Genomic DNA, 27,572 nt, shown 5'->3' on the forward strand with positions numbered 1-27,572 from the left:
ATTAATACAAAACAATGTAATATAATTCAAACAAACACACTGGTATATTTCTTAGCATCTTTTTTGCAAACACAAGCAAGGTAATCTTTGGATATTTGTTAAATTTTACTTATGACTAATGTCTATTAACTCTGATTTATAGGGGTTCCCTAAGTTCTTGGATTCTAAGTAAATTGTCCTTTCAGATCAGGTCCGTGAAGTTAGCCCCCCCCCATAAAAGCACTAACAATTAAACTAGTATTAATGGTTAGTGCTTCGTTAGTGCTGGTTAGTGCTTCAACTCCCATCGTTAGTGCTCTTACGGTTCAGGAGCTATAACGAAAAAACTGTGGGGGGGGCCAACTTCACGGAAGTTAGCCCCCCCCAGTAGTAATATGTGAGCACTAACTTTTAAAACTGTACCAACGGTTAGTGCTTCGTTAGTGCTGGTTAGTGCTTCAACTCCCATCGTTAGTGCTCTTACGGTTCTTGAGCTAGAACCGAAAAACTGTGGGGGGGGCCAACTTCACGGAAGTTGGCCCCCCCCCATAAGAGCACTAACAATTAAACTAGTATTAATGGTTAGTGCTTCGTTAGTGCTGGTTAGTGCTTCAACTCCCATCGTTAGTGCTCTTACGGTTCAGGAGCTAGTTTAATTGTTAGTGCTTTTATGGGGGGGGCTAACTTCACGGACCTTTTCAGATCAGTGAAGCTGGAACCCTCACGATCTCAAGAGTCGCAAGAGAAGACGCAGGAGCCTATAAATGTAGTGCTGCCAACTTTCTGGGTAGAGTTTCCTCCGTAGCTCAACTGAGAGTCAATGGTAAATAATCATTATTTATTTCAAATCTGACCTTGATTTCCATCATTTGAGGTTCCTGACTTAAACCTATGCAGGAACTCTAAATTATAATCTAAAGCCTTCCCACCTTGCTCTGATTCCTCTTTAATAATAAAATTGTATTAAGTACAACCAAATGCAAGATATTATGCAAGATACATATTGTGCAATATTCATCATTTATCTTTAAACACTTCTTTGAAACAAGCGAAACCAAGTTTTTTCTTCCTGGAGTCAGTCTTTTTCTTGTACATTCTTTTCAACCAAATTTTCTCCTGAAATCTTGAACTTACAGTTTTAATCTTGTTTTTGTATGAATATCACAGTCAACATTTTAAATATTCCTATGTTTTTATGACATATTTTTCTTGATTCATGTTAAACCATGACATAAGTTTGACTTTGTCAATTGAAAAGCTTTTTCTGAAAAATTGTTGATGATCTAAAAACTTTATATTATAAAAGCAATGATAATTGTCATAAAATATTGGTTATAAATTGTCAAAGGAAATAAAAAAGATGTATCTTTTCTTTGCATACCGTTCAATATTAGCCCAATTCAAATCAATTTTGAAAATTCAACAATTAAAAATAATGTTCTAATAAATTTGCTTCTTTTAGTTCGCCCTGTCAGCTGTTGACTGTCAAGTTACCGGGTGTCGAGTCAGTGCGAGGTTTTACTGTAAAACAATTCCTAAACATTTAATTATTTGAATTCCTTTGACAGTTTTACATTTATTACTGCATTTAGATCACACTTTTACAGAAATCGTCTTGTATTGGGAATTTGTTTGATTTCTAATCATAAGACATCTGGAGGAAGTCAAATTCTTTGCTTCTAGATGATTAAGATTTAAAATATAGTCGTTTTATGTCATCTTTAAATTTTGAATGTAGTACAGTATATTTATTGGTGCTTTTGTCCCCATGCTTCAAGGAACAGATCACAAGTTCTTTCCGAAAGGTAAGTGTTCTGCTGTATTTAAAAAAATTTTTATAACAGTTTACTTTAATCTTTTTAATTTTGCTAGTCCTACCGGTACTTACGTTTTGGCATATTTACTGTGCTGTACGATGTATTTAGAAGTTGATAAATGCTTACAATGTTACTAAACTGTCATGTTGGCGTTTTTATAGTTCAGCCCCACTTTGTCACCATGCCAGAGAATCAGACAGTTCGGAGTGGCTCCAAGGCTCAGTTGAGATGTGAAGCTGACGGATCACCTGAGCCGGTCATCACGTGGTTCAAAGACGGCCGCAGCGTCGTTCCTCAGGGGCGAGTCAGCATAACATCTGAAGGTGATTTTGGAGATGATTGAATGATAAAGCTTTAGAGTCCAAAGTAATTTTTCAAACTGAAAACTATATTGTTTGAACATTAGTGTGTAGTAAATAGGTACTAGACTACCGGTACTGTGTTTCCATGAACTATAGACATCCAACTGATATGGACCTGTTGCAGCCATTTCGTGTGTGAGGTAAGACTGCAAGTGGGCATAGTTTGTCTGGTCTAAAGCTCTTCATACAAAAAAATTTTGTTGAGATAATATAAAAAATCTTTAAAAATACCATGAGTTTTTTTTTTACTTGATCTGACCTTATTCCAAGCTCCCGAAAAGTATGGTGACATGTCTTCTTCTGACATTTTTGCATATCAATAATAGATTTTAATTACAATGCAATACCCATGCTACTCATTATCATAGTATAAGAAATTGTTAAGTACACAGTACGGGTAAAGCTATAGTAATTAAAGAGCCAAAAAAGTTCTTGATGATAAAAATAGGTAATAATTTTTATCATCAAGAACCTTGGATATATGTACAGAGCGGAGAGGAACATGTAGTCTTATAATGATTTAAACTCATCCCAAACCTTTTTCAATACTGAGACTGTTAAATCTTATATCTGATAGTTTTGGGTAAAGCCTTTTCACTTATCTAGTAGGATTCCTTATATTCTAAAATATTCTTAATTTATTCACAATTGCTGCTAAAATTCCAGGAATCTATAAATCAATTCCTGCAGACTAAATTCTTTCCTTTCTTCCAGTATCGCATTATTCACTGTTGCAAAAATATTCCAGGAACCCTACTGACTGTGGACCATGCCAAGGAGTCAGACTCGGGTTTGTACACCTGTTTGGCCCAGAACCAGGTAGGGTCGGCGGAGGCTAGCGGAGAACTGAGAGTGCGAGGATACGGCCCTCGACCTCCGCGACTAGTGCTCACCCCCTACCCTGTCAATGCCCCAGTTGCTTCCAGTGTGGAGCTACCGTGTAAGGCAGAGGGAGAACCTCTGCCCACAGTGGCTTGGACCAAGGACAGAGTCACACTTAGGGAAGATAGAAATCACAGGTAAAAAAATTTGTTTTAGCAATGTATTTTAAATTTTTTATCCTCTTGGTAAGAAATGTGTGATTGGTATTTGCCGTTAGCACCCGCTTACTTATCACCCTATGTTAAGTTAATATGTTAAGTGATACACATAATCTCACTTATGTAGCTTATCACACGAAAAGCTACCTAACAAAAAACCTTTTTATACAGAAGAACTACAATTATCCAGACTCTAAACATTTGAATCACCAAAAAAAATTTTTTAAGAACCCAAAACTATAGCAATACGGTAACAATCTTTATCAAAGAAGCTACAATTTCAGCAAAACTCCTGAACATCTTTTGTGGTCTTTTAGACATCATCATCGTCTCTTGGTCACAAGAAAATATCATCCTCCACAATCGCTGCTAAAGCTTAATTTTTTTATTGCCAAAATCTTTGCATACACGTTCTGCAATCGGGATATTAAAAGTTCGGTTCAACTGCCTATTTTATATAAAATAACCCCAATTTCACTAAAAAAAATCCAACCATCCAAATTTCTTATTTAAAGAATGTGATACAGTTAAGTACCAATCAATTTCCATAATTTTTGGAGATAAACTGTTGTTAGTTTTCTGTCAAGTGAAGGGAAAGTTTACAGTCCAGGACGCTAAAGTACAGTTTTTAGATTACAGTTAGATACATTTAAAGTACAGTCCTCTTGCTGTAGTTTCTTACTGCTGTAAATACATATAGCATTATCTTGATCTCTCTAGTCCCATGTTGCTTTTACCATGAAGATTCTTTACTATCTTCATATCACCGCAGAGTGGCACTGGCTGAGTATATTGTGGCGGGCAACTTAGGGTTTTCATGTGAAGTAAAGTGTCCTCATCCCAGTGACAGATATTTCTTTCAGACAAAAATATTACGAAACATCGTCTCTTCATATAATAATTTTTATATAATATAATTTAGTTCACACAAATGTTTGACATCATCCATGTTTACGTCTTCTAGAGTGTTCCCTATTGGAAGTTTGCGCATTTACAACTTGACAGTGGAGGACTCAGGACTGTACGAGTGTATTGCTTCCAACCAGTACGGCTCAGTCAGCGCTCAAGGAACCCTTACTGTTGAAGGTATGGATTTTTATTTCTTGATTATGTTTTTTTAAGTGTAAGAATGTCTGTTACTTTTACTTGTATGACTTTTTAGCAATATTGCAACAATTAAACAATAATAATGCAGCAACAATTCAACAATATTGACAATTTGAACAATATTTTAACTGTAGTCTACAACTTTATTAACAGACACGTCAATATTTTCAGATTAATCCCCCTTAAGGCCCACTAAAAAGGTACAATTACCTTGCACATATAAAAGTAACTATAGTGAAATTCAATTTACATAATACTTGGCTTTGTTAACACAAAATAGACTAATTAGTTAAACCATCAAATAGATCCCAGTGAAAATATATTACTCAAGATGTCTAGAAAACTCCTTTTTCCAGGATGTCAGAAAATTTGTTCAATAAGTAAATCAATTAGTATTCTAAAACGTTTTAGTAAATTTGTCGGAAATTTAAAATATCCACCTCTTGTTTCTCCAGACCTGAGTGGAGGGGCGGCTCCTGGCGACAGATACGTTCACTTGGCGTTCCAAGAGGCGGCCGCGGCTGTGGATCGAGCCATCAACGCAACCATCGCCTCTCTGTTCGCTCACAACAACACGCAGAGAACACCATCGGTGCTCATGCAGCTGATGCGCTTCCCTGACAACCACTCCCGTAACATCATCAGAGCTGCCGAGGTGTACGAGAGGACGCTGGTCAACATCCGGCGACATATACAGTCTGGGCTCAAGGTCAACTTGACGCAAGGTGAGGTCGGTCAACAGGTCAAACTTTTGTTTGTTATCTTACTTAGTTTTAAAGTTTTACATCGATAGATTTGGAACTGTACTTCAGATAGTAAAAAAAGAGTGGAAAAGTTCTAGTAGCACAAATATATATTAAATACATATGAATAAATATATTTAAAATCTATTTTATATATCTCAAGTGTGTATTAATGTCAATTATATATAATATTTAAAATATATTAAATATATAAAAAATATGTTTTTGAATCTATTAAATATAAAGAAAATATGTTCCAATAATATATTTTAGTGAATAATATTTAAATTAAAAATGTATTTAATATCTCTTCCAAACATCCCATGGGGCCTAAACATAAAAACACAAAATAATAATGATTTAGTATGAAAAACACAATTATCAGTTGAGTAAATTGATTAAATAGTTCATAAAAACAAATTTTGAAAAAATTACTGGATAAAATTTTTTCAGCGCAAGTGGGTCTCGAACCTGGGTCCTTCGACTTATGAGCCTACCTTACCTCTGAGCTACTTGTGACTGTTGTTAGCATTAGTTTTCAAATGGTGCAAGAGTGGCCCTCAGTTGCAATGGTTGCAATACTTGAAATTTTTTTTATACTACAGTATAATATGATTCTGTTAATCTGTTTTGGCATCAAGTAGTTAGGTTGAATAGTGCTGTAGTGAATAGTGAGTAGTCTCCACGAATACAAATACAGTAAACTACAAAAATTAATTTAAATACTATGACAAATATTATGTAATTTATGGCATATGTAAATCAAATAATTATTTTTAGAACGTCATATACAACCGTAATTAGTTTCTTAAAAGGTCGCCAGTCACTAGCACCCTTTTCTAGCCAATCATTCGAGATTTCTATGATCACATTCATTGTCACATATTGCAATTAAAAAAATAAAACCCATCAACACTTTTTTTCGTTTGACCCAAATGTAGCTGTCGAACATGTATACTGCCTCTTAACTATATGCTATTTTTTTCTTTATGTGTATGATAGAGTGAAATGAAATGAAATGAAATGAAAAAGTGCTTTTATTTACAAATAAGTGAACAAAAATAACTTCTTAGCACTAACAACTATGGACAAAAAGCCCGTCTGTTGCCCCGATAGAGTGACACCATTCAGAGTACAAATTAATATTAACTTAATTTTAACGCTTTCACAATAGCAATTATCATACAAAAAATGCATGTATAAATTGATAGACACTATAAAAAACAAAAAGATGCAAATTATTTATTTGCTAATTATAAAAGATTATAGGCTATATATTCTACAAATATAATATTATTTGATTAATAAAAATATCTGACGTGTTTCAAAATATATTTATAAATAATTTAAATATATAATATAGTTTCAAAAATATTTTATATATATATTTAAAATATTCTCAACTCATAATTTTTTTAAATATTTAATAGGAAAAATATACATATAAAATATGTATATTATAGATTCTATAATTGTTTTATCAATATATATTATGAATCTATTTTATATATTCAAAACTTATATTTAATTTATATTTTGCATTGCTTTTTGGTAATATTTGAAATATATATTTGAATATATCAAACTATTATTAAAGATATATTTTATACATATTTTACTCGAGGTTCTATCAAATACAACTTTAAATATATAAAATATGTATAAAATACATATTTGTGCTACTAGGGTTACTGTGAATAGAAGATATCATCTCTATCACTCTGACTCTCCCATAATGTAGCACTGTACTGTAGTTAGATATGGAGTGAATAGTTTTTAGTTTTGAAGTGCGTCTGGCACATGACTATCTCCCTTTAGCTTGAGTGGTATGATCTTTTCCAGACTTCTCCTACGCTGACATCTTGTCGCCACAGCAGCTGCAACTAGTAGCCAACCTCTCTGGTTGTATGGAGCACCAGGCCGCAGTTAACTGTTCCGACATGTGTTTCCACGCCAAGTACCGCACAATAGACGGAACCTGCAACAACCTGCAGCATCCGCGCTGGGGCTCGTCACTCATTGGCTTCCGTAGACTGCTGAGTCCTATTTACGAAAACGGCTTCAGCACACCTATTGGTGAGATTGAATTAGTGGATTTGCTGAATGATATTAGAAATTGCTGATTAAAATTTATGCTTCAAGCATTAATATATTGAGTCTTGTCTAACTTAGGTACCAGTAGGCTACTGAATGAAATCTTGCAGATCTTGTTTGGTTAATAATGATAATACAGTTTCTAAGTCATACTATTGTAATGCTTTTGTGTTAAACATTGCTAAATTAGATTTCAAACGGAAACTATCAATTTGAATCTTCAACTTCTCAATCTATATATATAAAATCCAATGTATGTTTGTTTGTTTGTCCTTTATGGACTCCGTAACCGCTTGACAGCCTACGTCCGAACGAGCTTCAACCTAAAGGTGAGTGAGCGTAGCGAACGAATTTCAACCAGGACATGATTGAGCCATGCGAATGAGCTCATCTTGAAAATGAACGAGCATTTGACATAAAACCACATTAGGACAGGACGACGCCTGTCGGGCCAGTAAACTAATAAAAATGTCATTTTCCACAAATTTCTCATATTTTCTTTGTACAGTTTATTATGGCCATGTTTTGCATTATTTGTGCTGTAGGGGATAGCATCGAATGTACATTCAAAAGTTGCAATTTGTGGTTCTCCTGAACCTTTCCAAAACGGGTATAGTGATAGAAGAATGTCGGCACAGTTGGTTTAAAAACACAACAAAATTTCACTTTTTTTCTCGAAGACTGCATTTTGAATGCAGTTTAGATTCTAAAACTTATCTTCTTTCTCAGGATGGAACAAAGACAAGAAGTACTTTGGTTTTCCCAAGCCAGCTGCCAGACTTGTTTCAACATCAGTCATCAGCACAGATGACATCACCCCAGACTCTGAGATCACGCACATGGTGATGCAGTGGGGACAGTTCCTGGACCATGACCTGGACCATGCGATACCCTCCACATCCGCCGAGAGCTGGGAGGGGATAGACTGCAAGAAGAGTTGTGCCTATGCTACTCCTTGCTTCCCAATGGAGGTAAGTGGTGGTTATAGTTGTAGGAGTTGAAAAGCTAGAAGTGAAAGCCAAAAGGGAGAAAAGTACTTTAGTACCATGGTATCATGGACCAGGACCATGATACCATCCACATCAACCAAGAGGTGGGAGGGGATAGACTGCAAGAAGAGATGCGCCTATGCTACTCCTTGCTTCCCAATGGAGGTAAGTGTTGGTTGTGGGAGTTGAAAGAATAGCTTAAGCCAAATGGGATAGAAGGATTTGGATAAAGTACCTGGACCATGCATACCCTTGACATCAGCCAAGAGCTGGGAGGGTATAGACTGCAAGAAGACCTGTGGCTATGCTTCTCCTAGCTTTCCAATTGAGGTAAGTTTTGTAAGGTTTGAAAAGGAAGAAATTTAAGCCAAATTGGACCCCTTCTTCTTTAAAGTTGGTTTATAATTTACACAGTTTTATTTTCTCAAAACTATGCGCTCTTACAAATTAATACTGCTTGTAGGTGCCAGAAAATGATCCGAGGATACGGAACCGTAGATGTATTGACTTCATCCGCAGCAGCTCTGTGTGTGGGTCAGGAATGACTTCGGTCTTCTTCAACACTATTCAGCCAAGAGAACAGATCAATCAGCTGACAGCCTACATTGACGGATCTCAGGTGGGAATATTTAAATTGTTTCACAAGGGAGTTTTAATATCGAAAATTCTTTGGGAATCAATGGTGGTGTTTATAAAGAAATGTTTTAGTTTAACTCTGAACTTAACTTAACCCTCATTTGTATTTTCATTTATATATGTAAGATATAATTCAGAACGTTTTCTCAAGAAAAGACATTTCAATCTGTGAATGTTATGTTTAAAAAAATATATTCTTATTCTATGATGTGTTAAAAATCAATGTCAGTAAAAGATATACCTAGCTACTATAAGTACATAATTGGAAATTTATTATAATATGGAAGGTTCCTTCAGTTAAAAGTTTAATATTAAGTAAATCAACAATACAAACTATCAAACAACATTTTTTCCAATTTAGAGTGTGTTGAACCTAGTGTTTAACGTCTCAGACTTTGGTTCGGATGAACAGATTGTATTCTCGGTGCATCCAAAAACATTTCACAGATTCGGGACCACTTTCCCATAAATACACTTGATATTTTAAATTATAAAATGCCATTGGCATCAACAGTAAAATCAAAACAAAAATTCTCTCCAGGTGTACGGATTCACCGAGGAGCGAGCCCAGCTACTGCGGGACCTGAGCAGTGACCTGGGGTTGCTGAGAGTGGGGATCTCCTCCCCAGCAGGCAAGGCTATGTTGCCCATCGCTGGAGGTCAAGAGGTCGACTGCCGTAGGGATGTCACTGAGAGTGATGTCGGCTGCTTCCTGGCCGGAGACATCAGAGTCAATGAACAGGTAAACTGTTTGGTAACCCATGATGAATCTAAGCTTATAACATAAAAACACAACTCGGATGCACATCAAGATCAAAATGGATAGGTCTCCAAGTAATATTTGTACAAACACATTTTATACATTTTACCATTGACTATACACAGAAGTCAATGATTTTACTCTTAGTCATAATAGTTTTTTTGTGTTATCCCAGTTTCAAAGATTTGAATTATATTAATAACCTTATATTTTGTTGCATTCATTCTTGAGGTAAAGATTTTAGTCACTCTATGTACGTTTCGTCAGCACGTGTGACATATACTGTCTTAGTACTTTTAAATCTGAACAAAATCACATAAACCTCGACATTGTAAACTCAATATGGTTCAAAAAAGCAATTATGCAATTTTTAATTTCCCCATAAAAACCATAATTACTTCTGTTGCTTACCCATTATAATTGTTTTCTCTTGTACAAGTATTAGGCGATGTTCAATTTTAATATCAGGTTAAAGGGAGAAAGTATGTGTCAGTTGGCAGACACCTTTTATTTACCCTACATAAGAAAATGTTTCAAATTCCCATGATCTAAAAATATAAATTTTTTTTCTCTCGTAATTGTTCCTCCTGAATCATCTTCCACCACTTACATCAATCTTTTAACACAGATCGGTCTAACTACGATGCACACAATATGGCTGCGGGAGCACAATCGGGTAGCGCAGGAATTACGTGACATCAACCCCCACTGGGACGGTCACACGTTGTTCTACGAGGCTCGCAAGATAGTGGGCGCGGAGATGCAGCACATCACGTACGCCCATTGGTTACGTCATGTACTGGGTGCCAAGGGGATGAACATGCTGGGTGATTACACCGGCTATAACCCCAACATTGACCCTGGGATCTCCAATGTGTTTGCGACGGCTGCATTGAGGTTTGGCCACACACTGATCAACCCAGTGCTACGCAGGCTGGACTCTGAGTTTGCTACTATTCCTGAGGTACTTGGTTATGATGTATACTCTTGAGTGTTTTTAATTTATGTTTTTCTTCACTAGACTCTCAAACCAGTGATGAACTAAATAAACCTACTTGTCATCAAAACTGAGATTTTTAAATAAAGATATAGGTCGTAAAGGCACCTTGTCTGTCTTCAACCCTTTAGATTTTCAAATTGTATAGACTATATTCTATTTGGAGTTTCTATTTGATTTAAGATGGACAAGATATTATTTTTTTATATATATATTTCAAACATTTAGTATTTCTAATCATTTTGCAAAATGTTAACCGAAACCCCCTTGTAGTAGCTTTTACACAATTTACTTAGAACTTTGTAAATTTTACCAAGAGAAAGTAAAAATATTGAGATTCAAGTACTGTAGTTAATATTAAAACTCTAAAATGAAAATTATAAAAGCAATGATGTAAAATGCAAACTATTTCTGCATGTGCAACTTAGAAAAAGTACAATATAATCTTTATGAATTTTTAGTGGATGAAATTTTACTGGAATAATCCCACATTGCATGCATTTTTAGAGTGGGATACTTGGCAAAAGTCCTATCCCACGGTTATAAAACTTTGTTACATTTTCTCCAGGGCGATTTACTGCTGGGTAAGGCGTTCTTCTCTCCGTGGCGCCTCGTTGACGAGGGGGGGACTGACCCACTGTTACGAGGGATGTTCATGACTGCGGCCAAACGGAAGATGCCTCATGAAAACCTGAACAAACAGCTTACTGAACATTTGTTCACCGTCGCCCACGCGGTCTCGTTAGACTTGGCTGCCATGAATATTCAGCGAGGACGTGACCATGCTCTCCCACCTTACAACGACTACCGTGCGGTCTGCAACCTCACCGTGGCACAGACCTTTGATGACCTACAGGGCGAAATATCCAACAAAGCCGTCAGGGACCAACTCCAAGAGCTTTATGGTCATCCAGGTTTGTGGTTTTCATTAGTTGACTCCATGTAGTAATATTTTAACTTACTTGATTTTGGATTGGAATTGTTTATAGTTCTAATGTGACTCACAATTGTAATTTTTTACGAGGTTAATGGCCTATCAGAGCCTTCCATTTTCTTGTCCACCTATGGCCTCTTTGTGTGTAGAAATGTAGAACGTAAGTAAGGAGAACGACAGTCTACATCTCGACATGTCCTAAGTGACCATGACGCAAACGGCGTCGAAACCATGGTTGTAGCTTCTATACAACATTTTTGAGCTGTGACGAAAATACAAGGTAAATAAACCACTATTAATATATGCAAGATGTCTCATATAGCAATATCCATAAGTTTGGCCCCACTACTGACTTAGATGGTTTTATAACCATGATCAAGGACAGACTTTTGTTTCTAAGTATTGCTTACTTTGGTTTGTTACAGGTAACATTGACGTCTGGGTTGGGGGCATCCTCGAGGACCCAGTGGACGGAGCCAGAGTCGGACCTCTGTTCAGGTGTATCCTTGTGGATCAGTTCCGCCGTATGCGAGATGGCGACAGGTAAGATGCCTTTACATTTTACACAGATAACGCAGTATATTTTAGTTCAACTAATTTGGTGGTAAAAATTAGGTTCAGGGATTGTCAAAAAACTACGTAAATCATATTTTTTTTGCATTGGCTGATTGAGTGGTCAATGTGAAAATCATGTCATAGAGAGTCTGGTTCAATTCTTACCAAACTCATGTGGAGTTTAGCTACAAAATAATCTAAATTTGGTTGTTTGAAAACCTTCAGTTTAACCTAAAAACAAAAAGTAATATATGTCTCTCAGGTAATGAGAACCTTCTATGAGCAGCTTTTTCTTATTTCATGCTCTAGAGGCTCATTTGTGAGTAGAGTTAATTGCAACAAATATTCTTTAGTAGCTTGATTTTTCATAGACATTCATTGCACATGGAAGGTACAGTCACATTGTGCAATTTACAATAGAGAATACTGGAAATTATTAGGTTTTGAGCTACCGTAGCTATAACTTTTGCAATATTTTCGATTTGTTTTACAATCAACAATAATTTGATTTTATTGTTTAATCTTTGTCAGGTTCTGGTATGAGTCACTAGCCACTTTCAAGCCGGAGCAGTTGACGCAGATCAAGCAGGCATCTCTAGCTCGGGTGTTGTGTGACAACGGAGACAACATCACCCGAGTTACACCCGACGTGTTCCTGCTCCCCTCTGTGCAGCAACCTTCTCTCGTCTCCTGTCGGGATCTGCCAGCAATGGACCTGCGCTTTTGGTATGAGTGCGAAGGTATGAGTTTCAAAGAGTATTTTAAAGCTTAATTTTTAATGTGTCTGAAACGTGTTTAGTGATTCTTTAGTGAAAGTTTAGTTCATACTCCCTAGTAGATGTTCTTGTCATCAGTGGCAGTGCAGCTACTGTTATGGGTATAGAGTCTTAATTATCAGATCTTTGTATCCATCCCTGAGTGTTATTCGATCCTCCCTACACGGTCGAATACTGGCTATTTGTGTGTGATAAGACTGTACACCAAGCTGGGTATGTGGAGAAAACCTCTACCACCTCTGTCATTACATGGAAAATGTATGTGAAATGCTTTAGGTTCCAGCACTTTATTTTTCTTGATCCACGCACACTTTATTACAAAGTTTATCAAATTGTCAAACACAAATTAGTTCCCTCTCTACAATCCCTTACAAAAGGGAGCAAGGGAGGTCCCTGAGGTCCCAGTTTCAAATCCTGCCAAATCACTAATGGATTGTATTTAATCTAAGTGATAATGCTATACCCTAGGTCTAGCCTGAAGTAATGTGGCGCCATCATCTCAATTAATGTGAAAAATTATCCTTAGCTAGTGCCTATGTCCTTAGACATTAAAGAATTCCCTCACAATATAGTGGTCCTAGTGTGGACCTTTGGCTGAGTGTATGTGTACCACTTTATTCCTGGTTGGCATCACAGAAGTCTATCTAAAATTTTTCAATTACAAAAGCTAAATTTTTACATTATTGCTTACTTTTTATAAAAAAATATGATAATAGTTTCAAAACCGGGGGAAAATGTTTTCAATGTAAAACTAACATATCAATCTGAATATTTTTAACAACAGGAAAAACATTCATTAACTTTTTAAACATGTTTGCATTGAGTCTTTACGATGTTTATATGAGTATTTTACGTGTTATTCTGCCTTCCTACCTATCCAACATTGCAGAAGATTAAGGTTGGAAAATTATTTAGACTTGATTGTATATTTGATGGTAGTTTTGTACTTAAGGCTATCAGGAAAATTCATAAGGTAAAAAAAAATTATTTAAAACTATAACTAAATTATTACTCTTTATAAATATTTCACAACAAAAAATACACAACCTCCCCATTGTTGTCAACCACTCTAGCCGTTGTGTTTCAGACTGTGATAGCGACGAGAACGAGCTGAGGACGAGGCGAGACCTGATGAACGCTACCGACTCCAGACTAGAGGGTCTGGAGACGATGGTGCAGGAGTTGCAGAAGAGTGTGAAAACTCTCAAGAGAAGGATAAAACAGCTGACTCATTGTAGAGACAGCAACGGAACACTGAGGAAGGAAGGGCAGAGATGGGTCAAGGACGCTTGTACGACCTGCGACTGTAGAGTGAGTAGCGTTTTGCAATTGTGATTGATTTTTGCCTCTGATCTAAGGGAAGGCGGTCACAACATTTTTTCTCTCCACTCATTGTTTAAAACAATGACTGTACATGAGTGAAGATTACTAGAGTAAAACTATGTGTGTCGTCCTCATTGGCTGTGGATCTACTTTGGTTGAAATCATTGACTTTGGATATTGAAGTAAACATCCCATCTATGGACAATCTGTTGCCATTTTTTTTATTAAAAAGAAGACAGTAGTTGTGTGAGCCAGTCAAAGATTGTGCTAGTGTGTAAAATTATATTTTCTTCCTTATTTGTTGTCACTGAAGTAGTTTACATGATAAAAGATGCTATATCTTACGATAAGTCAAATACATCAGTTTTACTTGGTTGAAAAGTCTGCATATTTGTCAGAAACTAGTAATTTAAATTAGTGCAATCTGACGGTGACTCAGATCAACTATGTCTTTTTCGATTAAAAAACTAGTTACATCTTTAACATGGGAATGGAAAATAGTTTCAAATAGTCCATCAGTAAAAGCTTAAAACTGGGAGGTACCCCATGTATGGACCTTCTGAAGCCAATATTGTGGTCAAATATAACAAAGCTAAACAAGCCACTTGTCACTTAGTGTGCTAATCTAAAATTATATTTTCTACCAAAGCTTTTATCATTTAGGTAGTATGTAAAATATAAAATAATAGGTACAGTATACAATATAAGATGACATTTTGATTTTGTTTGGACAAAAAGCTTGCCCATTTGACAGGAACCAATAATTGACATCAGACATCTCTAGTGGGTCAATTCTACGTCCATTGTTATTCCTAAACTGACTATAAGTTACATTTTAACATAGGAATGGGGTGAATTTTTACAGTAAAGAGATATTATCTATGGTTCTATTGTCAAATTTAAATTAACTTATTACTTTTTAGAGGTTAAAATAATTTAAATTAGACTACCTACTCTTCAAAATACACATTCCAGAGTCTAATCTCAAAATATTTGTCTGTAGAAGGAGCAGGTAACCTGTACGACCCTGGTGTGTCCGAAGCTCACGTGTGATCGTCCAGTGAAAAAGCCAAACGTTTGTTGTCCTACGTGTGAATGATAGTCAGCAGTGATACTCAAAACTAACCGGTAACAGCTAAACCGTCAAACAAACCGTTTGTCATTTACAAAAAACTTACAGTTTTTTAGAACACAGTGAAAATTTGCACGGTTTTCTAAAAACGGGAGATTATTACGAGATATTTTCTGCACTAAGATAAGTGTTTTTATTTTCTAACAAGTTTCTTGTGGACACACATATAGTCGAAGAAGTATATTTTTAGTGATTTTAACATTACAGTTTTAAATGTTGAAATATTCTTAAGGCTGCTTTATGCATCACCAAAAGATTTAAAAGAATATACTTATTGTTTTTAATAGCAATGGAAATAATCTGTTACTATGTGTTTTAAATTTATTGCTGAAATAGGTTCTGAATTGAAAGCAATATGTTTTTTTTTTAATTTGATATAAATTGCACTTTGTATTATTTAGCCTGCTTAGTCAAAACTAGCAGCAATTATTTTAATCGTTTATCAACATGGATTCATTTGGTTGGTGCAATCTGATTGAAGTTATGTGCTAAAGTGGGGTTATAGGTTTGCAGCCATATTGGTCACAAAGTCATAAGAGACTTGATCACTTCAAGCTAACCTAATTTCAGTGTTGTTTTATATGCATCTTTCATTAATAGTGTCCACCAATGGCCGCTGGAGTCTATATTTATGTTCAAGATTCATAACTGTGAAAGAACAAAACACCACGATCCCTTACTCCGAATATCTTTGCAATTAGATTGCACCAGCCAAATTGTTGCAAGTATCAGCAAAAAAACTGTACATTAAAGGATCTGGTCTAAAGAAATGCCAATAGTTTGTTTTACATTTGAGCATTAATTATATCATGCTTTACTTAGTTTAACTGCTATTTTTGTATTATTTTAGTAAACTGCTCGACCATTGGTGGATTTCAGATTTTTCTCAACAAATTATTATGTAGGTATTTTATGTCGTTGCTACTTGAATAGTTAAATAATGGAAGAACTGTTATATTAATTTTATTAATCTATAGCTGGATATCATTTGCAACAGGTTTTCTTTTCTGCCATTTTTATTCCAGCCATTCAACACTAACATTGATCAAAATTGTCTTCTTATGTGTTAATAATTCACAAGAGTTTAAACTTTTTAGATTGTTGTTGACATAATTTTTTGACTGTTCTTTAGCTTTAGTAGTAAAATAAAATGTTAATTATTCTAGAATTGTAAATAGACAACAGTTTTGTGTTAAAACTAAATGCATTCTCCTTGGGACATAGAAGTTTTGTATAATTTATTTGTAATAGAGAGTTTTTTTTTTTAGTTTTTTTTTCCAATTGAATTAAAGTTCATAAGTTAGCCTATTAGTTTTTTTGCTTCTAATTTTACAATTTTTTTTTTGTCGCTTTAATTTTCTGTGGAAACACATGAAAACTTATCAATATTATGATAGCTTACATATTTAATTGTTCTTGTGTAAATGAACTATTTTTTAAGGTATAGTTTTATATTACTGTGAATAACATAAGCTTGTGATTGCCATATTTTAATAACATGTCTTTTTTCTGTTGATTCTTTCCGATTCATTAAACTTTTAAAAGTAACTAGTCGGATTCCGAGTCATACTGTTTAGGAATTTGATTTGATCATGGAGTGATCTTAAAAACAGTTACTTAAGAATGAACACAAACAAATTTGCCTAGAATTTTCTCTCTTTTCAAACATTTTTACCATTTTAAATTAATTATAGCTATGATATTTTTTACAATCACAACTCATTGAATTTCTTTTGTGAGTATCTCTCTAAATGCTAAAGAATGTTCTAGCTTACCTGTGTGTTTTTAACTTTATATTTTATGTTTATTCAAAGAATTTATTTATTATGACAGCCAGCTTTCCAAAAGCATAGCTTTATTTTATTTTAGATTTATTGTAAAGGAGTTCATGTTTGAATTTCTCGGCCAAATATGTTTCTGACATATTTCTAAAACCAGTTGGTTTGTAAATAAAACATTATTTTAAATAAAACTCTTAAGCCCTTACAGTTTATTTTAGTTAACACTTGTATATTTTTAGTGAAGTGTTTATAAATGATTGCGTCTTTCTTTCTGCCATGTTAAAAGCATGACAAGTGTGTTTTATACAGTGTAATAAAAGTTGAAAACTGCTCAACATGTTTGATTTTTTTACCTTTTAAAAGTTAGGAGAAGCATGGTGAAATTTTGTATTGTTTGTAGACTAGGCAAAATCAACTACTGATTTCTTTCTTTGTAAATGCAATGTACCATGATTAGTCACCATTCTCAGCCTTAGATGTCAGCTTCCACCTTGTTTTGGCATTACTTTTACTGTGTTTATATACAACATATTTATAACAAGCATAGACTTATACTTCATCTATGATATAAGACAACCACTTTAATATTTTAATACTTTAATACTTTTCAATTAAATGGCGACCATTCAAAGTAGGTATTTTAAGCAAGTATGAATCTCTAAATCAATCATAAAATCATTGCATAGACAAATAGAATAAATATAGACTGTGGATGCTCGGTGTTAGATTTGTCACCGCCGTCAGCTCCTCACTATTTAATTATGCTTGGCACTGCAGCCGCACTCGATATATGGCCTGCAGCCTTGGGCTGCCTCAAGTTAGGGTGGTGAAGACTATAAAAGCAAGTAACCCTCACTAAAGTTTCTCTCCCTACCTAGACCTCTCTCCTATTTAGACTCTCACAACCCAAGCCACAACTCCTGCCTCGTAACATGGGCTAGTTATATGTGCTATTGAACATCATTATTATTTTCTTCCCTACCCACTATACAAAGTGAAAGCAAAAGCAAAACCTAATCAACAATTTCTATTTTTCATTTAACTAAATTTTCTTTAACCTCAAGTTGCTCCTGTCATAGGCAGACAATAACCGTTGATAAGTTCTATTCTTTATATCGTTCCCAGACGACAAAAGGTTATACTTGTGTAAAAGTATCTCGGCACAGAGGATCAGCAATGAAAGGATAATATTGATCAAAATGATCAAGAAAGGTGCTTTAACATGTTCAAAGCTGACTTCAGTATAGCCTGGAGGTGTCTGGCAGTCTGGCAGATTGCTGATTGTGTGTCTAAGCATCCTTGTCAGTATACCATGCTCTTTGAATCGTAGCAACCTGGAAATCATAAGAAAGAAGTTTAACTCTGTTTTATTATCCCTTGTGACCCTTGGTTGGAATATTATTGATAACATTAAATGATTACCTTATCTAACCACAGCAGTTAATTTGATTGTTGACAAAAAGTACTCCAAACTGGAAAGATCTTTCAAACAAAGATTTAAAGAATATATACCTAAAAGATCAGCAATACAGTAGGCTATGCCGAGTATCCGAATCGCATAACTATACACCTTTGGTCAGAACATGGAAATAGTTGAAGAATTACCACAAAGTTTTAAGCTTAATGTTGAAGAATTATTTACCATCTGCAAACCTAAAAAACTCAACCCGTGTAATATTTTTAATGGTCAATATGTAATATATTCTTTCCAGTCAAATGTTGTATTTGATACATACTGTATATTGTCAGAGTTACAAATCAAAGAAGTGTAAATAAGAAGAACAAAACAAACTGAAATACAGGTGGCACTGGAGAGAAGAAGAAACATGATGAATTCATTATTCAGTCAGTTTTATTTAGTCAGTGGCAGTGACAAGACAGTGCTGGGCCAGCCCGTACAGTTTTAATCAATTTAAAAAATGTATTCCATTTTACCTATTTTTAATATGACAAGTTTCAATTATTGTGATTGTGACAGTGTTTGAAAGAATCTATTGACATACCACAATGTATACATATTGATGATGTGGTTACATTCAAAATGACCTGATGAAGTTCTAAGGAATGAAACTAGTAGTCATACCAACAACTGTGGTTGGATAAGGTAGGTCCTTTGTAGGGCTAATCATTTTATTTTATCGTTAATGTTTGTATTAAATGGTTGTTTAGAAAGAAGATTTATATTTTACAGTAGCCCACTATGTAGTGGTTGGGGAGAGACCTGGTATAGTGGTAAAGTGTGGGGCTTCTAAGCCCAAGGCCCTAGGTTAAAATCCTGCCAATCACAAAAGGATCTTATCCATGTGTTAATGCCACAACCCTCTAGGAAGTAAGTGTGTGAGAGCAGTTCCAGGCTAGAACCTGGCAGCCTAGAATGTGAAGGTGGGACAAAAAAAACTGTCTGTGGTTAAAACCAATCAGCTACCCAACTATATCAAGGGCACCAAGGTCTAGTTTTAAACCATCAAAACTCTTCTCACTTTAATCATATTATTCAACGACATCTCTACCAACAAATACTAGACACAGTCTTACCAGTAGTTAAAGGGAGTGATGATAGGCGATCCTTGTTTCACAACAAATCCGCTGAAATGGTTGTGGTGGGTCTGTTTGGCCACTGCGAGGTCACACAGCACATTCTCATGACCCCAGGGTCGCAGTACTGTGTAGTGGTACAACAAACTGATTTCTGACATCACTCCTGCAGCTCCTGAGTGCTCCACCTCTTCAAGTAGCTCATCGAGGGTTGTCACACACTTGAACCTCGTCCCCTCCTGCCCGTCCATCAGGAGACTCTGAAGAACGATTCAAACAAATCTAAATAATCATTGATCTTTTCACCACAGAGAATTATGGTACAGAGGAAACATTCAGTGGTGTCTAGCTTTTTTCACTGGTGTCTAGGGCTATGTCCAACACCGTCGCTTCTCCTAGGACATACCACAACGTTTATGCTGGAAGGAGACCCTGTGCCCTGTGCGACAGGAACTACCACACAGTGTTAGCTGCATCCGTTCGTCTTTTTCACAATACATTTACAATTACACTTATATTAGCCGTGTAGACAACAATGCAACATTGCATATCAGTTGGTAGTTGAAATAAAGGAAGCAGGACTGCCAACTCATGAGCTTGGTTTATCCCTCAGTGGTTCTCTATCCTTGTAGTTTGGGTAAAAATTGCCCTTTGGATACAGCTTTAAAGTGGGAGTAGAAGTTCTATTCATATAGGTATTCCAAACACATAACTTGCCTTCAAGTACTTGTCAGCACCAGTATTGCAGACCAAGGTGTATGGAAGGTTCATCCTCACTGCTTGATGCCACTTGAGAGTGGAAGGCTCAGAGCGAACGGCCAACAAAGAGGTGATTCCAGCCGCAAACCCAGTGTAGATCATGTTTGTGATCAAGTAGCCAATGACAAACATGGTGCGGCAAGAACAACCCTGCGGTTGTTTCGCTGACCCTATAAAGTATAAACATAAAATACAGTATTAAAGTATTTGTATTTTCAAATTGGTGGTTGAGGCTGATTTTCATAGAAAAAGAAGGATTTAATTGGCAAGGTTTTCAAGTTTTGATTGGCAGTTTTTTTTTTTGCCACATGAAGGTTCAAATTGCTTAGGCGAGGTTATTTTTGCTACGGGGCAAATTTGAAAAGGATCATGTGTGTAGGATAATTGTTTTAACTCACAAAACTTTGGAGACAATCTCTACTCTCTCATCAGCTGTCTATTTTAACAAAGCTGTCACTCGCATACATCTATCAACTTAAAATGGATGTTAATAGTAGCTGACGTCTTAGACAAAAAAACTGTAATCACATTGCCTGATTTGTACCGTGCAGGAGCGTCAATTTTCCTTCACATTGTTAACTGCTATGACAAGACTATTTGTGGACTCGTTAATTCATTGGAGTAGTTGTGGATGAAGTAAAGAGCATATTGGTCTCAGATCTGAACTAGCTTTATTGTAAGTTTGATAGAGACCTTAATTTATGGACAAGCTTGCCTTTTCTTTCACTATCTAAGATTGAATACAAGTAATAACTTGCCTTTTGCCTTAGATTCATAATGGAACTGTTTTCAGTGTCCTTTTTTAAACAAAATATGTATAGTGGTTCAACTAGGATGACAGAAAAACTGTACTGCTCATTACAGTATGATATAATCTTTAACCTTTTTTAAGATGGTGATACAAGTGCAGCTTTTTACGACACTTTTCCGCACTGCTAACCCATTGGTGCTTAAGTACTTATAGTTGGGTCTCAACTACAATTGCTAGTATCACAGATCTTAGACAGCTTGTCCCATGTTACCGATAATGGTGACTGAATCAACTAGCCTGTTACACTTTAATCTTTTGACAGCACAGTGTCAAACTTAAGTCAACTCTTGGTGTTTCTTCATATACCTTGTTGGCAGACGGCACCAAATGTCCACTGTACAACCTCAAGCCAACTCCAGTCATTGTGCCGAGGTTTGATGCGATGGTGAAGATGAGTCGACAGACGGAAACACAACGCCAGTAAAATGGAGACTCCAAACAAGTACAGCCACATGTTGCCTCCCGCGGTGTTGCGAAGAAACAGGTCCTTCTCTAGCGGTAAACGAGAAGTCTGGTAGACGATTACCATCCTGGAGTTAGCAAGGGTGAGTTTTTACTTGAGAATTTTATATTTCATAGAAAATCTGATCTATAAAATCTTTGTGATACCCCATTCAAGAGAGAATAATCAATAATCAATCAATATTTATTAAAAACTAGAGATTTACACTAAGATAGTAGTTTGAATAAAAGCTTGATTGGCAAACTACTTTGGTGAGGTAGTGGCTCAGGTCTGTAGCACCATAGACTTCGGCCAAAGCAGCGCAATGTCATGGATTCGGATCCTGGTTCCTGCCACTACTTTTTATCAGTAACCTTGACTGGGATGGGTGGCGTCGTCCTGTAATCCAGCTACTAGGAGGTCACGAATTGTGGATACCTATTAATAGACATGCACTGTGGATGCGATACTCCCTGGTGTGGACTTACGTCCGCACGAGTGAGTACTACGACTATTCGCAGTACTATCCTGATGATTAGACCAATTCGTATATACCAAGGAAAAATGTGGTTCGGATTCCACTATAAACTGTAGGTCCCTTAGTTGCCATTAGCTGTATGGGCTATTAATTAACAGCTGTGTCTAAGGAATATGTCGGCCTTAGTCACTAACAGGACTACAAGATCGCACCAATCATTCTACACTCATCTCCATTCATACTTGGCTTAAAATACCTACTTTGTATGGTCGCCATTTGATTGAAAAGTATTAAAAAAGTATTAAAGTATTAAAGTATTGTACTGTACCGGCTCACCTCTTGCTTTCTCGCACAGGCCTCTGTGGCCCATATATGGACAAACAAATGCATGGCTGCCAACCTCTTAAAAAACAACTCGAAGCTGGAAAACTAATCTAGACCCTGTTCTTTTTAGTGTTGGACCCAACAAGCTGGGAAATGAAAACTATTATTTTTTGTTGTTGTTGCTTCATCAGTTGATGTTACTTAATAATTCTCACATCGATTAATCACAACTCTCTACTCCAATACCTTGAATGAAGCGTGGGCAGCAGCAGTTGTACATTGTCTGGAGTATTGTCAGGGGATGGATGACAAATCATCATATCCGCTCCAGTTGTGGGGGAGTTGAAAGTATCAGAGTCTTCCACTTCAACTGATTTGTAGTTCACACTGAAAGTTTGAGGTTAAGGTACAGTCTTAAAGTCATAGTGAATTTATGTTGACATTCTCAAAGGAAAAAAATGTAGGTACTGTATACGTTGTGTCATACTTTCCCGCCTAACTAGATTAGGTTGTTTCTTATAATTGCTCATGGAATTTCAATTATCAAATCAAATATTTCAATTGAAATAAAATTTCAATTTCAGTAATATACAGTTGGGTTGTTTGTAAAATTAAGATTTCCTACGAGTTCTAGTTGCAACAGGTGAGTTTTACTTATTTCAAATCTGACATTAGCGATGTTCCTTACTTCTCACAATACTTAAGTAGTGAATTTCTAGCCCACCCCTTGTGACCTTAATTTACAGACAACCTTCCTATAATTTAAAATTATAGAAAAATTAAGGGGAAATTCCGCTTACACAAACCTTTAACTACTATACTTATCAGATTGATTTCATATAGCTTTTACAACAAAAGAAGTTCCCTGGCAAAAATAAAGTTTCAACACTTGTTCTGTTAGATACCTATTTTGTTTTCTAGATAGTTTTTGCTCGTGTACCTAGCTTGTATTCTAAAACTTCTCTCTGAAGGATCATCTGACTAAAACCCATTGGTATATGGCAGGAATTTAACCCTAAGTCCTGGGACTGAGGTTCTGTGCTCAACTAATAGGCTATCTCCGCACTTCTACATAATTCTATAACGTACGTAGTCCCTTAAAGTTATGGGAAACAATGGAAACTTGATTTCCAAACGGATTGTTATGCCTTTCTTCATCACCCTTATTCTTAAATGGTCAATATATTTGTTACAGCACAATAAGAGTTTACCTGAAGTTCAGGATCTCTTGAAGCAAGCTGATGATTTCATAGCTGTATCCGAATTTGGCTAAAGGATCAGAATCGTGTTTCACTACACAGCTGAACCCAGTTTGATTGCTGTGCTGGAAAGAAATTTAACCCTTTTTAGATTGACACTAATTTTTATGTGGTTAATGAATCTACGATTTGTTACTCATTCAAACCTTATACACTGTAGAGTATATGTTACTCAAAGATGTTACTCTAGCCTGTAACGTAGTAGATATTCATACTTGACTTAAAATACGTACTTTGTATGGTCACCATTTCATTGAAAAGTATTTATAAGTATTTAAAGTATTCGTTTTTATTTATATCTCAAACAGAATTCCTACAAAATGCAGTGTTGGCCCGGAGGTCAGGGGCTCTGGGGCGCAAGAGATATTTTGGTTAATTTGGGACACAAGGAAGAGAGAAAATCCCCCGCAAAGAAAATGGAAGGAAATTTCACTCAGGTCCATGGCGTGTCATATGAAAATCGCAGGCCTCAACAAATCAGATTATGCTACAGAACATTGGGCTTATTACTCATCATGTCATAGCATGAATTGCCAATAATGTGCTTTAAATAATAAATAATTGTATTATTCATTTAAATTTTAAAGTTATCATTTGATTTGTAAAACTTTTGTATCATGGTACCATAGACAAAAAGAATTAAATATAGACCGTCAGCCGTGCTGCGGTTACCATAGGTTCTGGCGCACACCACTGTGAGTGCCATGTAGTTATGGCGTACGCCAGAACCTATGGTAACCGCTGCGAGGCTGACAGTCTATATTTAATTATTTTTGTCTATGATGGTACTTACCTCCTTATAAGCTATATTAATAGATGTCCCAGATATGTTTTCAAGTTGTCTGTATAAACTTGTTGGTTTGAATCCAGTAAATTGCTTCATCTCTTTGAACACCCTGTAAAGGTCCTTAACCATTTTTAATTTAAGTGTTTAAAGTCAAATTTCTCTATTCTGTTGAATATGGAACCTCTACTAATGGGCTACTGTACGGACTTGACAAAATTAAGTCTACTGACAGTGGGGATATATATTGCTGCTTACTTAGTATGTAAATGCTTTATCGCTTCATCCACTTACGTTCACAAACATATCCCTGATATTTGTTAAGTGTCACCGTGAATGACACTTGAGCAATCTAGATTTTCCATGCTTACTTTGTAATACAATCAATCAAACTTTTGAAATGCATTCAAAAATTATATTTCCTCCTGTTGTTAAAATAAAACAAAGATGAAAAAAATGTTTTATATGATTTTGTAAAAAAAAATTCTTTTGGATATAGTTACTTTGCATTATAGTACATCCTACTAACTTTTCATTGCCAAACTGCAATGCAAAACTGAGTATGGTTTTAAAATCTAGTTTTAAGCACTTAAGGCAATTAGTAGGCCTACACAGTGAAACCTTGATTACAAGTCAACCTTGATAACCTGGGTATTTTTCAAATCCTCTTAAATTTACTTCACCCCTAAGTTACTGCAAACTTTGATAAGAGTCAACCTTGATAACTAGTCTTAATTATCATGAGAATCTTATTATCAAAGTCCTGATGTATTTCCAGACTTCCATTAAGAGACAAAAGAAAATGGGTGAACGGTTTATTAAAGAAAATATACAGTATTTTATTTAGTCCTTTTTTCACAAAAACACAAATGAACAACATGACATCAAACTTGAAAGTAGACAAAATTACAAAATATTTGTACACCTTACTTAGAGTACTACATTAAACATAAAAATATAAAACAACTCAAATGTTATCCGTTTTTAATAATATTCTCACAAATTGTTGCCATAAGTATTAAACTAAATACACAGCTAGTGAAAGTACTGTAAATATAAAAGAGAAAATACATTTATTTTTGGGAATCACAGTGATTTTAAAAAAGAGCTTCATTTTGTAAATATGTATTTATATATTGTCCTTATATTTAGATTAGATTCAATTTTTTACAACTTCAACACAGGACTAGGGTGTGTATTTTAGGCAAAAATGGGTTAACAATGTTGAATGAATTGGATGTGAACCTCAATATTTAGACGGTTTTAATATTAATCCTAGGCATAAGTAATAGTTAAGTAAGTATACTCTTGCTGAACAAACACCATAAGGGTTATATGGAAAATGTTTATTAATCACTAGGGGTTGGGTTGGGCCATTATCACCTAGATAAAACCATTGGCGATTTGGCAGGACTTGAACCTGGGACCTCAGGGACCGAAGTCACACTAACCACTAGACCAGCTCGTTCCCCAGTTTATAGGACTAAGGCATGTTTAAATGATAGTCCCAAGTGGAAGGAAAGAGACTAGTAATAAGGTTATATACATTCCATGGTTTAAAACCTGCAGGAGCATTTTACTTTTAAATCATACCATAGACAAAAAGAATTACATATAGACCATCAGCCATGCTGCGGTTACCATAGGTTCTGGCACACACCGCTGGGAGCGCCATGTAGTTACGGCTTACGCGCTACGTAACTGCACTGCGCTCCCAGCGGTGTGCGCCAGAACCTATGGTAACCATGGTAACCGCAGCACGGCTAACAGTCTATATTCAATTCTTTTTGTCTATGATCATACATTCCCCTATATAAATACAATCTCTTGACTTTTTGATTTCACTAGAAAGAGTACCTAGTTCATAGTTTGTCTTACTTACTGAAATTCGATAAACAAAAATATTGATGAGGCTTTTTCTTGTAACCACATTCATTGAATAGCACCCGGTTTCGGATATAGTTCTATACATTATTAACTTTTTTTCATTCAGATTCTCCTAAAAATCTTGATATGATGTCTGCCACACTAAGATAAGTCCCGATGAGCAGTCCCATGAGACCAATGATAACTACAAGAATATTCCTCGTGAGGTTGAAGAATTTAAGTTTGTTTTGGGAGTAAAGAACACAAATTTCGATTAAGGGCGGGAATAAAATTCCTAGAGTGGAGAGGCAGAGAGCTCCTATCAGAGAAATGAAGAGATCCAGCATTGGTATTACCAGAGCGGCACAGACTGAAACAAATAGATAGTTTCAAAAACAAATTGAATAAAGTATGTCTATATTAGTTGTTATATTTGTTTGTTTGAAAGACTTTTCAACTCTTTGCTTCATGTAATGCTGACTAGACTACAAACAAAAGGGGCCAAAACATTTTGCACAAAAATAATTAATATTTTTAAAGCAAAAATTGAATTTTCACTTCCTAAAATTTATAATTGACCACAATTTATGGTGACGATGATGATGACTGTAGGAGATGTTCACAACTTGGCCAAGATTGCATGGAAGTCGTTCCTAGTTTGACCTAGGGCCATAAGTACCCTAAGTTTGGCACTGTGACGGACATGTCTTACGGGAGATAATGGTGCTACAGTAGGACTCCCTCTTATCCGGACACCTTTTAACCGGACATCGGTTTAACCGGAATACATTCGGCGGAAATGACATCTCTTTAACCGGACAATTTTCATCAGCACATCGGTTTAACCAGACTAGATCGGCAGGAAGTGGGCGGTACTGAAACGACCGTTCTTGTGGGAAAGATTTGAGACCAGGGATCACGTGTCTAAATACAATGCTCTCCTAAATTTTAGTCAAATACGCATTAAAAACCATCCCTTTTACAAGTTTTTGGGGACGTCCATTTAACCGGATAAACCGTTATCCGGACTGGCCTCGGTCCGGAGGAGTCCGGATAAGAGGGAGTCTACTGTATTATCATTATTGAAAACTGGAAACATAATGTTTATTCTTTTTGCCATGCGGGTTGTGTCAACTATCCTCTCGAACTTGTAATTTTGTAAAGGAAGAAAAGTACATTTTATTTCTTTTTCTATATAAATTGGTTTAAATACCTGCTTCTAGTAATCCAATAGTCGCAATTTTTTGTCACGCAACTAGTTTCGACTTCATACAGAAGTCATCATCAGG

The 27,572-nt window shown here is 35.7% G+C and overlaps 2 protein-coding genes across 5 annotated transcripts in view; one reads left to right on the plus strand and one right to left on the minus strand.

Annotated features, from left to right (window-relative positions):
• Positions 1–16,481, plus strand: part of LOC128993798 (peroxidasin homolog) — a 387,361-nt gene extending 370,880 nt beyond the window's left edge. For 3 of the 4 annotated variants that reach the window (XM_054417812.1, XM_054417811.1, XM_054417814.1), the window contains 16 exons: positions 682–802; positions 1,758–1,784; positions 1,958–2,119; positions 2,907–3,177; positions 4,163–4,284; positions 4,761–5,030; positions 6,891–7,124; positions 7,872–8,113; positions 8,595–8,750; positions 9,309–9,509; positions 10,156–10,491; positions 11,093–11,438; positions 11,884–12,001; positions 12,545–12,753; positions 13,877–14,100; positions 15,116–16,481. In XM_054417812.1, the coding sequence (XP_054273787.1) occupies positions 682–802; positions 1,758–1,784; positions 1,958–2,119; positions 2,907–3,177; positions 4,163–4,284; positions 4,761–5,030; positions 6,891–7,124; positions 7,872–8,113; positions 8,595–8,750; positions 9,309–9,509; positions 10,156–10,491; positions 11,093–11,438; positions 11,884–12,001; positions 12,545–12,753; positions 13,877–14,100; positions 15,116–15,211 (3,135 nt within the window). In that variant the 3' untranslated portion in view covers positions 15,212–16,481. The remainder of the gene's footprint in view (positions 1–681; positions 803–1,757; positions 1,785–1,957; positions 2,120–2,906; positions 3,178–4,162; positions 4,285–4,760; positions 5,031–6,890; positions 7,125–7,871; positions 8,114–8,594; positions 8,751–9,308; positions 9,510–10,155; positions 10,492–11,092; positions 11,439–11,883; positions 12,002–12,544; positions 12,754–13,876; positions 14,101–15,115) is intronic. The other variant, XM_054417813.1, reaches the window with a different exon arrangement.
• A 9,865-nt stretch (positions 16,482–26,346) lies between these two features.
• Positions 26,347–27,572, minus strand: part of LOC128994981 (proton-coupled amino acid transporter-like protein CG1139) — a 29,279-nt gene continuing 28,053 nt past the window's right edge. Inside the window, exon 10 of the mRNA XM_054419843.1 lies at positions 26,347–26,653. Coding sequence (XP_054275818.1) covers positions 26,403–26,653 — 251 coding nt within the window. The 3' untranslated portion in view covers positions 26,347–26,402. The remainder of the gene's footprint in view (positions 26,654–27,572) is intronic.

This window comes from Macrosteles quadrilineatus, unplaced genomic scaffold, assembly GCF_028750875.1.
Source record: "Macrosteles quadrilineatus isolate MER2022 unplaced genomic scaffold, UCM_ALF_1.0 Scaffold_5__1_contigs__length_97177068, whole genome shotgun sequence".
NCBI classification, from domain to species: Eukaryota; Metazoa; Arthropoda; class Insecta; order Hemiptera; family Cicadellidae; genus Macrosteles; species Macrosteles quadrilineatus.